At 46.9% G+C, this 17,304-nt stretch overlaps 1 protein-coding gene across 1 annotated transcript in view; it reads left to right on the top strand.

Annotated features, from left to right (window-relative positions):
• The window catches only part of slc5a1 (solute carrier family 5 member 1), an 84,630-nt gene that overhangs the window by 61,542 nt on the left and 5,784 nt on the right, over positions 1-17,304 (top strand). The window contains exons 8-13 of the mRNA XM_048611411.1: positions 4,026-4,246; positions 6,853-6,988; positions 9,227-9,334; positions 10,690-10,840; positions 13,282-13,450; positions 16,558-16,773. Coding sequence (XP_048467368.1) covers positions 4,026-4,246; positions 6,853-6,988; positions 9,227-9,334; positions 10,690-10,840; positions 13,282-13,450; positions 16,558-16,773 — 1,001 coding nt within the window. The remainder of the gene's footprint in view (positions 1-4,025; positions 4,247-6,852; positions 6,989-9,226; positions 9,335-10,689; positions 10,841-13,281; positions 13,451-16,557; positions 16,774-17,304) is intronic.

The following is a 17,304-nucleotide window of genomic DNA, read 5'->3' as shown; positions in this document are numbered from 1 at the left end:
GGATTGCAGATGGCGGAAGTGTCGGAGGATGATGCGTTGGATCCGGATGTTGGTGGGGTGGTACGTGAGGACGAGAAGGATTCTGTTTTGGTTGTTATTGCGGGGAGGGGGTGTGAGGGATGAGTTGCGGGAAATGCGGGAGACATGGTCGAGGGCGTTCTCGACCACTAAGGGGGGGAAGTTGCGGTCCTTGAAAAACGAGGACAACTGAGATGTACGGGAGTGGAATGTCTCATCATGGGAGCAGATGCAGCGGAGGCAAAGGAATTGAGAATAGGGGATGGCATTTTTGCAGGAAGGTGGGTGGGAGGAGGTGTATTCTAGGTAGCTGTGGGAGTCGGCGGGCTTGAAATGGGTATCAGTTTCTAGGTGATTGCCAGAGATGGAAACAGAGAGGTCCAGGAAGGAGAGAGAGGTCTGATGAAGGGTCTAGGCCTGAAACATCAGCCTTTCTGCTCCTATGATGCTGCTTGGCCTGCTGTGTTCATCCAGCTCTACACCTTGTTGTCAGAGGAATTAGAGATGATCCAGATGAACTTAAGGTTGGGGTGGAAGGTGTTGGTGAAGTGGATGAACTGTTCGAGCTCCTTGTGGGAGCACGAGGCAGCGCCGATACAGTCATCAATGTAACGGAGGAAGGGGTGGGGTTTAGGGCCGGTGTAGGTACGGAAGAGGGATTGTTCCACGTAACCTACAAAGAGGCAGGCGTAGCTTGGGCCCATGTGGGTACCCATGGCTACCCCCTTTGTCTGTAGGAAGTGGGAGGAATTGAAAGAGAAGTTGTTGAGGGTGAGGACGAGTTCAGCTAAGCGGATGAGGGTGTCAGTGGAGGGGGACTGGTCAGGCCTGCGGGACAAGAAGAAGCGGAGGGCCTTTAGGCCATCTGTATGGGGAATGCAGGTGTATAGGGACTGGACGTCCATGGTAAAGATGAGGTGTTGGGGACCGGGGAATTGGAAGTTTTGGAGGAGGTGGAGGGCGTAGGTGGGGAGTTCCTGGACCAAGGGGGAGAAAATGGAGTCGAGAGAGGTGGAGATAAGTTCGGTGGGGCAGGAGCAGGCGGAGACAATGGGTCGACCAGGGCAGTCAGGTTTGTGGATTTTGGGAAGGAGATAGAAGCGGGCAGTGCGGGGTTGGGGAACGATGAGGTTGGAGGCCGTGGGTGGGAGGTCACCTGAGGTGATGAGGTTGTGGATGGTTTGCGAGATGATGGTTTGGTGCTCAGGGGTGGGGTCATGATCAAGGGGGCGGTAGGAGGAGGTGTCGGAGAGTTGGCGCCTGGCCTCGGCGATGTAGAGGTCAGTGCGCCATACTACAACTGCGCCTCCCTTGTCCGTGGGTTTTATGGTGAGGTTGGGATTGGAGCGGAGGGAGCGGAGGGCTGCACGTTCTGCGGGGGAGAGGTTGGAGTGGGTGAGAGGGGTGGAGAGGTTGAGGCGATTGATGTCTCGACGGCAGTTGGAGATAAAGAGGTCGAGGGAGGGTAGGAGGTCTTGGGGTGGTGTCCAGGAGGAGGGGGTGTGTTGGAAGCGGGAGAAGGGGTCAGTAGAGGGAGGGTTAGGTTCACGGTTAAAGAAGTAAGCGCGGTGGCGGAGGCGGCAGAAAAACTTAAGTGCTTAAGCGCTCTTCCGTAGCTACAGTGGCCCTAAACCCACCTCTTCCTCTGTTACATTGATGATTGTATCGGCGCCGCCTCATGCTCCCACGAGGAGCTCGAACAGTTCATCCACTTCACCAACACCTTCCATCCCAACCTTAAGTTCACCTGGACCATCTCTAACACCTCTCTCCCCTTCCCGGACCTCTCTGTCTCCATATCGGGCAACCACCTCGAAACCGATATCCATTTCAAGCCCACCGACTCCCACAGCTACCTAGAATACACCTCCTCCCACCCACCTTCCTGCAAAATTGCCATCCCCTATTCCCAATTCCTTTGCCTCCGCCGCATCTGCTCCCAGGATGAGGCATTCCACTCCCGTACATCTCAGTTGTCCTCGTTTTTCAAGGACCGCAACTTCCCCCCCTCAGTGGTCGAGAACGCCCTCCACCGTGTCTCCCACATTTCCCGCAACTCATCCCTCACACCCCCTCCCCGCAATAACAACCAAAACAGAATCCCCCTCGTCCTCACGTACCACCCCACCAACCTCCGGATCCAACGCATCATCCTCCAAAACTTCCACCATCTGCAATCCGACCCCACCACCAAAGACATTTTTCCCTCCCCACCCTTATCTGCTTTCCGGAGGGACCACTCTCTCCGTGACTCCCTTGTCCGCACCACACTCCCCTCCAGCCCCACCACACCCGGCACTTTTCCCTGCAACCGCAGGAAGTGCTACACCTGTCCCCATACCTCCTCCCTCACCCCCATCCCAGGCCCCAAGAAGACTTTCCACATCAAGCAGATGTTCACCTGCACATCTGCCAATGTGGTATACTGCATCCGCTGTACCCGGTGTGGCTTCCTCTACATCGGGGAAACCAAGCGGAGGCTTGGGGACCGCTTTGCAGAACACCTACGCTCGGTTCGCCATAAACAACTACACCTCCCAGTCACGAACCATTTCAACTCCCGCTCCCATTCCGCAGACAACATGTCCATCCTGGGCCTCCTGCAGTGCCACAACGATGCCACCCGAAGGTTGCAGGAACAGCAACTCATATTCCGCTTGGGAACTCTGCAGCCCAATGGTATCAATGTGGATTTCACAAGCTTCAAAATCTCCCTTCCCCCTACCGCATCCGAAAACCAGCCCAGCTCATCCCCGCCTCCCTAACCTGTCCTTCCTACCACCTATCCCCTCCTCCCACCTCAAGCCCCACCCCCATCTCCTACCTACTAACCTCATCCCGCCCCCTTGACCTGTCCGTCCTCCCTGGACTGACCTATCCCCTCCCCAACTCCCCACCTACACTCACCTTTACTGGCTCCATCCCCGCCTCTTTGACCTGTCTGTCTCCTCTCCACCTATCTTCTCCTCTATCCATCTTCTATCCGCCTCTCCCTCTCTCCCTATTTATTTCAGAACCCCCTTCCCCTCCCCCATTTCTGAAGAAGGGTCTAGGCCTGAAACGTCAATCTTCCTGCTCCACACAAAAAATCTAGTTTTGATGGGAGTCCAATTTCCAACACGTTCCATGGTGGATCTCAAGGCAAAATTCAGAGCTGTGTTCCTGCTCTTTGCTCCCTGGTTTTTCCATGCAGCCGAATCCAGAGCATCTTGCCTCAAGTCAGTAAAAAGCTTAAGTTGAGACAGAGATGTATGGGCTGGACACTGTGGTGTTGTCAGTCTCCATACTCCCACTGTCAACATACAGCAGAAGCTGGTGGTCCCATTACTGGTGCGTTTCTCAGGAAATTGCTCTGAGTGAGACCAGCGAGTGTCAGACAGTTCAAGGGAAAGCAAGGTGCAGGCCAATCACGGGTGCACCCGTTTTTGATTCCTGGCCTCATCCTCATACATTCGGAGAGCAGTAACTGGTCAGAGACCAGCTGGCATCACACAGAGGCTGGCCAGTGGGTGAAGAGGCCCTGGTGGTGAAGAGGCCTTCATGTTGAACAAACGTTTGTGGGCCAGGGAGGGATGGCGAGAGATTTGGGCCTACCTTTAGCTGACAGGAACACCATGGCGACCATCTTGTTCAGGCCTGAGGTAAAATCTCAATGGACACCCAGGTTTCATACAAATCTGGTCTGTATCGCCAATTTTAGATTTTAGATTTAAACTTTATTGTCACATGTACTCAAGGACAAAAGTACAGGAGTACAATGAAAACTTTTCAATGTCAGCACACACGGGCACCATCTTAGGTACAAGTACCTAGGTACAAGAACTAGGGACAGTCCTTGAGTAGTTAAAATGGCAGCCTGGGGGCCTCCAGAAAGAAGGACTTGTTTCTGCCATGCAGGATGGTTTAAAATTGCACTCCAGTCAAGGATTTTCTTATTTCTGTGCTGTCACCAATCGAGAGAATCCTTTGCATTGTCAAGAACTAAGGTCAGATATTTTATGTTGCAGCTTTCAATGAAGTGGGTGGCTATGACGCCATGGCGGAGAAATATATGAACGCCATCACTAGCCAGACCACTGATCCCAATCTGAACATCAGTGCAGCCTGTTACACACCCCGTCCAGACGCGTTCCACTTGTTCCGAGATCCCATCACCGGCGATATTCCTTGGCCAGGCCTGATCTTCGGCCTGTCCATCCTGGCGATCTGGTATTGGTGTACTGATCAGGTAAGAGGTAGTCGTACCAAACGCTGACCATGTGTCTCATTCCTTCCGCCTTTGTTTTCTTTATTTCTGCTGTTTCTCTTTTCGCTCCGGCTTTGTAATCAAGTCCGTGAACAAGATGGCGCCGGTTACATCGGTGGAGGCAAGATGGCACCAAAGTGTGGCGACTCTTGTTCCAGTGGCAGAAGCACAGTGAAGGGGATTCATGCCTGGCCACTAGGCCCAAGGCCCATGACAAAGCACTTAACATGAAGGACTGTAAAGTTGGACACTTTTTCTTTATTTCTTCATTTTTCTGCCTTAATTCTGTTTTTGTTTTTTTTATGGTTTTAGATGGCCCCAGAGAGTGGCGACACTATACAACAGTTTTCATTCTATTTTCTAACAGGATACATGTGACAATAAATAAACCATTCAATCAAGTAAAAATCAGACAAGCTGCATGGCTCTGTTTGATTTTAGCCATGACCGAGTCAATGTATTGGACTCTTTAGAAAAGGCTTCTCTGTAGCTGGACCCTGTGTTTAAATATTTCAAAAAAATAGTATTAGTGTGAGTGGGGGTTATTGTTCTTTTATCATGCTTACTCAAGGACAAAAGTACAGGAGTACAGTGAAACTTTTCAATGTCGCTACACATGGGGCGCCATCTTAGGTACAAGTACCTAGGTACAAAAACTTAAGAACAAGCTGGGAAGAAATAAGGGAAAAAGTTAAAAGTTAAACCTTACAGTCATTGAGTAGTTAAAATGCTTTTAGAGTTTAATATTTAATTCAGTGCGATTTTGGTAAGTTGATTGAGAGGCCAACTGACATTGGGAGCTGGAAAACATTGACTTTGTTTTGGAATGCTGTGGGTTTATTTTAAATGTTGTTGATTGTTTAAGAGTGTTGTGGACTATCTGAAATAACCACAGCTGTCAGAAGGTGAGCAGAGTTTTCAGAGCAGGTTGTTGGACTGGGATTGGCCTGAAGCCCCCTCATTCAGGTCGAAGCCCTTACTGAAATGATTTCTTCCTTCAACTTTTGTAGATTTTGTTTTTTTTCATGGAATGTGAGCGTCACTAGCAAGGCTAGCATTTATTGGCTATCCCTAATTGCCCTCCCAATGAGAGTTCACTGGGTCATTTCAGAGGACACTTGAAGGTCATCACTGTGATCTGGAGTCAGATGTCAGGTAAGGATAGCAGATTTCCTTCCCGAAAGTGAAGGAATTAGTGAACTAGATGAGCTTTCGCAACAATCAATGATCACCATCCCAGAAACTAGTTTTCAATTGCAGACATGTTAATCGAATTTAAATTCCACTATTTTGTCCATTCGGATTTGAACTAAGGACCCCATCACACTATTGTTACAGGACAGCAACAGGCAGTGAAAAGCCTCAAGGGAGAGCTGTTTCATTGCTCTAAAGTGAACACAATGTTGTAAATCAGTGAGAGCCATGCAGAATGTGTGGAGGTAGGCACACCTCTGAATGTCCTCTTCTTTTCGTTTTCATACTCAGATTGGTGGATTTTCATTAATCAAAGGTGATATTGGACTTGGGGAAACTGCTGGACTTGGGCTAAGTCTTTAAAGGGCAGAAGAAACTCAGGGAAAGGAACCTAAGGGGCAACGTTTTCATGCAGAGGGTGGTGCATGTATAGAATGAGCTGCCAGAGGAAGTGGTGGAGGCTGGTACAATTTGAAAGGCATCTGGATGGGTATAATAGTGGGAAGGGTTTAGAGGAATATGGGCCAAATGCTGGCAAATGGGACTAGATTAATTTAGGATATCTGGTCGGCATAGACGAGTTGGACTGAAGGGTCTGTTTCTGTGCTGTACAGCTCTGTGACCAACTGCTTTGGAACATCTCCATGTATTATATGTCCTGCATTCCCCTGAAACATCAGCACTTCATGTTTTGGTGTGTCACTCTGTTCAAAGAGCTGGAGCCCTCAATAAGCATCCAAGAAGACCTCAGCTTGACAGGCCAACTTCTAACCTGGAGAATATCCAAAGCAGAATGTAAACCCTGACTTTCCCCTTGGGTTCCCCCTGTCCTTCAGAATCTAAGGAGAGGCTGTCACCAGACTAGCATTGAAGACCAATAATATGGGGACATGGGTTCAATTCCCAGCAATGACAGATGTTGACATTTGAATTCAATATAAATCTTGAACCAACAGCTGGCCTGATAGTGATACTTTATCATTAGGAAACTCCTCCAGTCCACAAAGGGAAGGAAATCTGCTATCCTTACCCAGTCTGACTCCAGACCCACGGTAATATGGTGACTCTGGGCAATAAATGCTGGCCTGTCCAGTGACACTTTTTGTAACAAACACAAGAAAAAAAAATCTTTACTGTCCAACAGAATGGTTGAAAAATGAGTGATGGCTAGTTTTGGTTGGTGGGAGCAGATGCTGACTCCAAAACCCTAGTCAATCATTCTATCTCTGCAGTCAACCCAACGGCTCAATGAGAGCCCATTATTGAGGGTACAGTTGGTGTACGAATGGTCCAAAAACAAACCAATCATGATCCCCAAAAATGAGGCTTCTTACAAGATTTAACACCAAAATCTCTGTTCCAGCAGTAACATGCTCCTATCTGTTACATCTCAGGTCATCGTTCAACGTTGTCTCTCTGCGAAGAACATGAGTCACGTCAAGGCTGGCTGTATCCTTTGTGGCTACCTCAAGCTGTTGCCAATGTACCTCATGGTCTTCCCAGGAATGATCAGCCGGATTCTGTATACAGGTAAGGGATTATCATGGAATTCTTCAAGGAGGCTCTATCAGATAATGTCAAGCTTCCCACCTAACTTCCAGCTCTTTTTCACAAGAACAAAGAGCAGGATTAGACCGGTGACACTGCCCTACCACTCAAATTGAAGGAAATTAGCATTAGCAAAGAAAAGTAGTGCTGGAGAAATTACTGGGACTGAAAGCTGATAAATCCCAAGGTCCTAATAATCTACATCCCAGGGCACGAAAGGAGGTTCCCTATGGAAATTGTGGATGTGTTAGTTTTCATCTTTTAAATATCTATGGATTCTAGCATAGTCCCAGCAGATTGGAGGAAATGGTAAATAGAACTCTGTAATTCCTTTGTTTTCTTTTTTTTAAACAGAAGAGCGCTTATTCTAAAAGCAGTAGTCGGCAAAATGCTGGAGTATATTATTGGGGATGTGATAACAGGATGCATAGGAAGTACCAATGATTTTACACAAAGTCAAACATGAATTTATGAAAGGGAAATTGTGTTTTACAAACCCACTGGAGTTTTTTTTGAGGGTATCACTAGCAGAATAGATGAGGGAGAACCAGTGGGAGTGGTGTACTTGGATTTTCAGAAACCTTTTGCTAAAGTCCCACAACGCAGACTGTGCATTGTTGTGGTGTGGGATGGACAGTGGTTTTGTGGCGAGACTTTTTTTTAAATTCACACATGGACACCCCTGGCAGGCCACCATTTATTGCCCGTCCCTAGTTGCCCTTGAGAAGGTGGTGGTGAGCTGCCTTCTTGAACCACTGCAGTCCATGTGCTGTAGGTTGACCCACAATGCCCTTAGGGAGTGAGCTCCAGGATTTTGACCCAGCGACAGTGAAAGAACTGAGATATATTCCCAAGTCAGGATGGTGAGTGACTTGGACAGGAACTTGGAGGTGGTGGTGTTCCTGAGCAATCATGAGAATGGCAGAGCACGAACTTTAGTGGGAGGTGGGTGCAGAGATAGTGAATGAGGGTGGCACAATGATCTTGGACCAAGTTGCCAGGATCTGGTGCCATGATCTCCACTGCTGGTCCTCTGGGAAGAGGTCTTCTCTCCATTGCACTAGCCCTTCAACCAGTTCTGCTAAGCCCCAGGTAGGAGAATTACGGCACCACGATGCCCTTCTCCAAAATGTTCAGGTTCCATCCTTGACTGAGCAGGGCAGTTTCAGAATGCCAGTGCCCATCCAAGATGGTGTGGGTGTAACAGACGGGGTCTTTCAGTGGATATTGCTGAGCTGTTCTGGGAACAGCACGCACTAAGGTGAGATAGGAATAGGATATGAGGGATACCTCGGAGATGAGGTAGGTCATTAATGAAGTGCGTTTGGTGAGATATGGTGGCAAAACTTGCTCGTCCTTGTGGAGACAATCTCTCCAAAAAACTCATTGCAACTCGAACTTAGCCAGAAAAAGATAAGACTCGGCCCAGTTTTTCAATAGGATCATAGCTGATGATGGGCTGTGATATAAATTTCTTATCCACTCTTCAGATCCTATCTATCCCAGTTTTCAAGAGATTCAATGTGGAGTATCCACATCTCTTTGGGTTAAGAACAAAGATTTACAACCCCTGAGTGAAATCATTTCTCCTCATCTCAGTCCTAATTTTATTTTTTTCTGCCATAGCTCGGTGCGGCACTGTCAATGTTGAGGGAAAGGCTTGAGATGCTCTATGCCAACTCTGGTTGGATGGATCCAGAACATTCAGTCACGCCCTCCAATTGCCCTGGTGATTGGTCACCTGACATAGCTATCATTGTATTGTACCCTCGTCATTGTAGTCTGCTCTCCGGCCATGCGGAAAAGCAATAGATTATCGCTTTACGATCACAGCTGATCCTTGAGTATCGGCCCGTACAGTGCTGGCAGAGGGCAGCACTGTCAGAGGTGCTGCCTTTCACTGTAGTACTGCCCCCTGTCTCTGCTGGATATTACAGAACCCTTGGTACAGTTCGAAGACCAGGAGATATTCTCCCCCTCATCCTGTCCAACATCTCAACTCAACGACACCAAAAACAAATCATCCACTCTTCATCAGATGGCTGTTTGCAGGATCTTGCTGTGCACACATTGCGTTTGCAATAACAATTCCAAAGAAGCATACCATTAATGGGCTGTAATGTCTTGGGTTTCTGACAGGTCCTGTCAATGTGCCAGATGTTTGTCTTGATCACAGTGCTAAAAGCTAATTGATATTCTCATGATCTCAATTTGTTCCAGATATCATAGCTTGCGTTGTGCCCAGTCTTTGCAAAAAGTATTGTGATGCAGAGGTTGGATGCACCAACATTGCCTACCCCAGGTTGGTAGTGAAGCTGATGCCAATGGGTGAGTCCCAGTCTGTAAAGACCCAATGTAAAACTAACATGGAAAAGATACGCGTGTGGGATTTGCTAACTGGGTCTAACACTGGCTTGGGTGGATCAACATAAGAAACTAGGGGTGGCATGGTGGCTCAGTGGTTAGCACTGCTGCCTCACAGCACCAGGGACCTGGGTTTGATTCCACCCTTGGGCCACTGTCTGTGTGGAGTTTGCACATTCTCCCCGTGTCTGCGTGGGTTTCCTCCGGGTGCTCCAGTTTCCTCCCACAGTCCAAAGATGTGCAGGCTAAGTGGATTGGCCATGCTAAATTGCCCATAGTGTTCAGGGATGTGTAGATTAGGTGGGTTATAGGGGGATGGGTCTGTGTGGGATGCTCTGAGGGTGGACTTGTTGGGCCGAAGGGCCTGTTTCCACACTGTGGGGATTCTATGATTAAATAGGAGAGGAGCAGGAGTAGGCCATTCGGCCTATCAAGCCTACCCTGACAGTTAATAAGATCATGGCTTGTGTGTACAGTCACCTCTACTCCGATGGTGAGGGCAAGGCCTCCCTACACTCCTTATACCAGGCCAGACCAGGTAAGGATGGCAGTTTCCTTCCCTAAAGGACATTAGTGAACCAGATGAGCTTTTCCTGACAATTGACAAAGGATTCATGGTCATCATTAGACTCTTAGGTCCAGATTTACATTGGATTCAAATTCCAACGTCTACTGTGGCAGGATTCAAATCCAGGTCCCTAGAACATTATCTGGGTCTCTGGATGAACAGTCCAGTGATAATACCACTGGGCCATCGCCATCACCTCCCCCTGCCACAGAATGCAGTTGAGACCAAAACATTGAATGTTTTCAGGAAGGAATTAGAGCAGGCTGAAGGGATCACAGGGTAACGAGGGAGAAAGCGAGAACAAGTGATGGAGTTGGATGGTCATATCGAGCGGCAGAGCAAGGTCGAATGGCCTGCTCCTATAGTCAATGTTTATAGAGTCACATGTTTGGACAGGTGGATTTTTAAACATCAATGGTGCCTTCATGGTCATAATTATTCATTTTGGCTTTTATATCCCAGGTGAAGTAACTGATTGGTTTTAAATTCTGCAGGTGCCTTAGTGGGACTTGAACACTTTCCCCTGAGGGGCTGCCCTTAGGGATCCTGATGCAGTGACATTCCCACGATGCTGCCAGCTCCTTGGAGAGGAGGCCAGCCAGGAAATATAAAAATATACCAGCAACTGGAGCTCTTTGCTGGAGTTTACCTTCATAATTACAGAGAGAATTGAGTAACAGTGGATACTACCGCAAAAGGTCTGTACAGCTATAATAGATTGCGGTCTGAGCTGTTTCTTGTTTTCCGTTAGGTCTGCGTGGTTTGATGCTGTCTGTCATGTTGGCATCTTTGATGAGCTCCCTGACATCCATCTTTAACAGTGCCAGCACACTCTTCACCATGGACATCTGGACCAAGATCAGGCCCAAAGCTTCAGAAAAGGAACTTATGTTAGCGGGAAGGTAAGAACAACCCTGCTGCAAACATTCACCTTAAAATAACTGTACCTTCAACCTCCAGCAGACGACATTGTCTAAAGAAGGGTTGTAGGTACAAAATGTTGTGTTGTCCTGTTCTACAATGCAGCAGAAACCGTAACCTCAGGTGATGCCATCTAATGACCCCATTAACGCTGGCTCAGTGGTTAGCACTGCTGCCTCACAGCACCAGGGACCTGTGTTTGATTCCACCCTTGGGTGACTGTCTGTGTGGATTTACGCATCGTCCGTGTGGGCTTCCTCTGGTTTCCTCCCACAGTCCAAAGATGTGCGGGTTAGGGTGGATTGGCCATGCTAAATTGCCTGTAGTGTCCAAGGATGTACAGGCTAGGTGGGTTAGCCGTGGGAAATGCAGGGTTTTAGGGGTGGGGTGGGTCTGGGTGGGATGCTCTTCTGAGGATTGGTGTGGACTCGATGGGCCAATTGGCCTGTTTCTGCCCTGTAGGGATTCTATGACACTGTCCAGATCATTGACGTCTTTCAATGTGGCATCTGAAAACTGACAGTAACTTAGTGAGATTTATATCTGAATGAATCCTCCATTAAAGGGGGTTGGTGAACAGAGGAGGGACCATGTTTCTGGTAAATGTTGACAGCTACACAAACAGCTGGTAAAAGTAGGCTTGCCCTGAATCCATGGCCATGTGCATCTTAGCTGTACTTCAGCACCTGAGCCCATCACTCTATTTCTGTTTCTGCTCTTTTTTATACATTCCTCTCCCTTCATCCCTTCTAGAACCTTCTCTTGGATCCTCATGTGTCCTTTTACTTCTCCATTTACCCCCACCTCCTGTCAATGCACACTGAAGTCTGTATCATATTTGACTCCAGGATAGGTTGCCAATCCCAGATTTGTGTCATCACTAAGACCATCGTATTCCACCTCAGGAATGTCACCCAACAACCCCTACCTCAGCTCACCAACTGCTAAAACCCTCATTTAGGTCTTTGTTACATCCAGACTCAACTACTTTCAACATGACGTCTCCCCACGTTCCCCGCTGTTAACATACAATCACTTAGAACAACAAATCCTGGACTTAGCTCAAAGCAAGTTCCATTCACCCACCACACCAATGTTCTCTGATCCTAATTGGCTCACGGTTAAGCGATAATAGGATTTTAAAATCCTCATCTGTGTGAAGAAGGTGTTCAGTACACTTGACGTTATTGGTCAGTGAATTGAGTATAGGAGTTGGGAGGTCATGTTGTGCCTGTACAGGGCATTAGTGAGGTCACTTTTGGAATACCGTGCTCAATTCTGGTCTCCCTGATGTTGTTAAACTTGAAATGGTACAAAAAAGATTTACAAGGATGTTGCCGGGATTGGAGGGTTTGAGCTATAGGGAGAGGCTGAATAGGCTGGGGCTTTTATCCATGCAGCCTCGGAGGCTGAGAGGTGGCCTTATAGAGGTTTATAAAATCATGAAGGGCATGGATAGGGTGAATACTCAAGGTGTTTTTCCCAGAGTAGGGGAGTCCAAAATTAGAGGGCATAGGTTTAAGTGTGGGGGGGTGGTGTTGGGGGTAAGATTTAAAAGGGACCTAAGGGGTAACTTTTTCATGCAGAGGGTAGTGTGTGAATGGAATGAGCTGCCAGAGGAAGTGGTGGAGATTGGTACAATTACAACATTTAAAAGGCACCTGGATGGGTACATGGATAGGAAGGGTTTAGAGGGATATGGGTCAAATGCTGGAAAATGGGACTAGATTAATTTAGGGAATCTGGTCAGCATGGATGAGTTGGACTGAAGGGTCTGTTTCCGTGCTGTATGACTCTATGACCCTATCTTTTCCTTCAAATCCCTCCACGGCCCCATCCCCTCCTATCTCTGTCACCTTCTCCAGCTCCACAAATCTCCAAGATCTCTAATTCTGGCCTCTTGAGCATTCTTGATATTCATTCCTCTGGCCTTGAAGACTGTGCCTTCGGCTGCCTTAGCCCCCATCGCTGAAAACCCAGAAAAAGAAAAACGTTACGAGCTGAGATCTTAGTGAAAAGTGAGATTATTCACTCAGCCTTAAAGCTAACTCTGATGGAGGGAGTGAACTCCCAGTGAACCCTCTGCTCAGAAGTGGATATCTAATTTAATAACTCACAGTCTGCAATTCATGTAGCTTAATAACCCTGCTGTGTGTTCCTGACAAGGATCATATTAACTGACCATCCTCCTAACTCCAGTCAATAATATTGATGTATTCCATTGTCCTGTTAAGTTCTGACAGCTATCTGCATTGCTCAGTTGTTTCAGACGTGAGTGTGATGAAGCTGGAGCAGTTATAGGGAAATCGGTTCACATTGCAGGACAGCTTACAATCGTTCTGCTCATTTTGGTGGTGCAACAGAACCAGAAGAGCCTGGCGTTATTTTCATTCCTTACCATCTGTTCCTTCTGCATCCTCAGGGTCTTCACCTTGGTCCTGATTGGGATCAGTATTGCCTGGATTCCGATTGTACAAACAGCACAGAGTGGACAGCTCTTTGACTACATCCAATCAATTACCAGCTACCTGGGTCCCCCTATAGCCTCCGTCTTCCTGCTGGCCATCTTTGTCAAGCGTGTGAACGAGCAAGTAGGTTCCTGCTGACTTTTATTTACATCACATGGTCTCCGCATCTCATAGAGCCACAGAGCACGGAAACAGACCCTTCGGTCCAGCCCATCCACATCGACACTAATCCGAAACTACATGCCTGACCCTGGCCCATATCCCTCCAAACCTCTCCTATTCATGTACTTATCCAAATGTCTTTTAAATGTTGTAACTGTACCTGCACCCACCACTTCTTCTGGAAGTTCATTGCACACATGAACAACCCTCTCCGTAAAAAAGCTGCCCCTCATGTCCTTTTTAAACCTCTCTCCTCTCACCTTAAAAATATGTTGCATAGTCTTGAACTTCCCCACCCTAGGGAAAAGATCTTTGCTATTCACCTTACCTATGTCCCTCATGATCTTTATAAACTTCTGTAAGATCACCCTTCAACCTCCTACACTCGACTGAAAAACATTCCAGTCTTTCCAGTCTACTTTTATATCTCAAACCCTCCATTCACAGTAACATCCCTATCAATGTTTTTTGAACCCTCTCCAGTTTAAGAATATCCTTCCTGTAGCAGGGAGACCAGAACTGGACACAGTATTCCAGAACAGGTCTCACCAATGCCCTGGGCAATCTCAACATAACATTCTGCCTAATTCTCTTTGGTCTTCCTCAACCCCTTCCCCATCCACCTGATTTCAGCAACGTTTTTTTTACTGCTCCAGTTCAGATTTGCACTCTGGCACCCGATCACTGCAGAAACATCTCTTCTGGAAGTGAAGCATAGAGCTACACTGTTAGGTTAATCCAGCTCTGCATTGTCTGTGACCAGTCCCATCCTATTCTGTGCTCACTGATTCACACTGGCTCACACTCCTTGCAGGCTGACCTCTCAAGCAACCTTTAAGTACCAAGACCACAAGCCCTGGAATTTAATCCATACACCTGCCTTCTTCTCTACCTCACTTTCCTCTTTAAAAACATTCCTTATATCCTACCACTTCGGGTTCAGAAGAGATTTACTGGGATGTTGCTGGGACTGGAGGGTTTGAGTTATAAAGAGGGGCTGGATAGGCTGGGACTTTTTTCACTGGAGCCTAGGAGGTTGAGGAGTGGCCTTATGGAGGTGTATAAAATCATGAGGGGCATAGATAAGGTGAATGGCGGGTGTCTTTGCCCTCAGGCAAGGCATTTCAAGATCACAGGGTATATTTTTAAGGTGAGAGGAGAAAAATTTAAAAAGGACATGGGGAGAAATTTTTATTTATGGAATAAATTTCCAGAGGAAGTGATGTTTGCAGCTGCAGTTACAATGTTTCAAAGACATTTGGATAATTACATGAATAGGAAATGTTTGGAGGGATACTGTCTAAGTGCAGGCAGGTGGGACTAGTTTAGTTTGGGATTATGTTCAACATGGACTGGTTGGACCGAAGGGTCTGTTTCTGTGCTGTATGGTTTTATTACCAAGTTTTTGGTCACCTGACTTAATATCTTATTATGTGACTTGCTGTCAAGTTTTATTTGATGATGTTCCTGCAAAGCATAGGAACAAAAGTATGCTATTCAGACCCTTTGGTCCACTTGTCCATGCTAACCAGATATCCTAAATTAATCTAGTCCCATTTGCCAGCATTTGGTCCATATCCCTCTAAACCCTTCCTATCCATGTACCCATCCAGATGCCTTTTAAATGTTGTAATTGTACCAGCCTCCACCACTTCCTCTGGCAGCTCATTCCATAAAATCTGTTAGCTGAAAGCAATTTTCCTCCATTATCCTTACATCCTTCATGTCATTGGATTTTGGTTTTGGTATTAGTACTTGGACATCTGTCCGTCACTATTATAAACATATTCCATGATTGAACTTCCACAGCTCTTTGGGGCAGAGAATTGAAAGATTTACAACTGTCTGAGTATAAAGAAAACATCCTGCTCATCCCAGTCCCAAGTGATTTCACTGTTGTTTTGAAATGGAGAGCTACCCTGGTTCTAAACTCCCCAGTCAGAGGAAACATCTTAGCCACATCTATCCCATCTGTCCCTTTCAATACTTTAGCATTGTATTGTTCAAGGAGCTATCTAAATATGTTGTAAAGACTAGATCATGTTTTTTTTTTCCATTAAGTCCGATCACAAGCAGCTAACCTGCACATCCAGAGTCAATGTTTTAGTGAGAATTGGGCAATCTATTGAGAGGTAGAAATAACACAGCCCTAGAGATTAGGTTTGTCCATGGACTGGGAAGTCCTAATTCTACAGTGTGCCTTCATTTTCCTCACGTCATCGCCACCAGAAAAGTTGGCCCGACTGACAGGTGGGGAACATCTGGGAGAACAACTAGAGCACATCAGGAAGCCGTTACTAAGATGGGGTGGGGTGGGGTGAGCGGGGCTGCTTTCCATTCCTCCATCCCGTCACCATCTTTTGACTGGGGCGTGGGGGCCCAATATTGCTAAAACAAAAGAACTTGGTGCCTTGACGGGGGAGGGGCACTCCTGTTCCCTTAGCCCGCAAGCAGCACTATAAAGACATTCACCTTCTCCACAAAGCTCTACCCACGTCCCTCCATCTTCCAGCCTTCCTGCCATCTGTCAAGTAGACATAGCACTATCTACCCTGTGGTAGAGGGAGAAATGATTCAATTGAAACAGATAGAATTCTGAGAGGGTGTGACAGGGTAAATGTGAGGAGTATGTTCCATCATGACTGGAGTGCCTACAACTACAAGGCATTGGCTTAGAATAAGAGGCCAACTATTTCGGACTGAGGGTGGAAATGCGTTCCAACATTCAGAGGATTGTAACAAGAACAGAAGTTGCTGGAAAAGCTCAGCAGGTCTGGCAGCATCTGTGAAGGAGAAAACAGAGTTAACGTTTCGGGTCCGGTGACCCTTCCTCAGAACTCTTCAGTTATTGGGTGTTTTCAGGACAGAGACTGATTGGTTTTTGATCTGTAATGGAAACAGGGGATCAGGCAGAGAATAGAATTGAGGCCAAACATTACCCTTGATTTTATTGAAGTGTGAACTCCAGCGCATATTCCTGATATGATTACAGACCTGCATATTGTGTGAAATAGGCAGCTGATTGGTTGCTCTCCCTATTATGTATTAAAGTGATCTTCTCATTCTAGGGAGCATTTTGGGGTTTGATGTTTGGCCTCGCCACTGGCTTGTCCCGAATGATCGCGGAGTTTGCGTATGGAACAGGCAGCTGTGTGACTCCGAGCGAGTGCCCCAGGATTATTTGTGGCATCCACTACTTGTACTTCGCTATCATCCTCTTTGTAGCCACCATCTTGATGGTGCTGATCGTGTCCTTCCTGACCAAGCCAATCGATGATGTACATGTGAGTGTGGGCTTCATTACACCATTATCCCTGCCCCTGTCGCCAGGCACCTGAGCATGGCATGGTTTGGGTAATCCATGTGTTTGGGATGATCCAAATTTCTGGGAGAATTTGTGTTAATCAATATTATCTTTAGGATTATCACCGTTTTTCAGATAATTCAGCACTACCAGTGTGTTTGGAATGGTTTGGGATAATCAGTTGGGATAATTCATGTTTTTTGGAATGATTTGGAGTGGTTGGGGTGATCTATGCATTTGGAATAGTTGGGATGAGACATGAATTTGGAATGGTTCGGATGAGGCACATATTTGGAATGGTTGGAGTGATCTGTGTCTTTGGAATATTCCAGATGAGGCATGTGTTTGGAATGATTCAGATGATCTTTGTGTTTGGAATATTTGGAATGAGGCGTATGTTTGGAATGATTCAGATGATCTGTGTGTTTGGAATATTTGGGATGAGGCATGTATTGGGAATGGTCGGGGTGACCGTTTCTTTGGAATATTTGGAATGAGGCAGGTGTTGGGA

This window comes from Rhincodon typus, chromosome 24 (assembly GCF_021869965.1).
Source record: "Rhincodon typus isolate 14 chromosome 24, sRhiTyp1.1, whole genome shotgun sequence".
Lineage (NCBI taxonomy): Eukaryota > Metazoa > Chordata > Chondrichthyes > Orectolobiformes > Rhincodontidae > Rhincodon > Rhincodon typus.
This window is presented reverse-complemented; position numbering and strand designations above follow the sequence as displayed.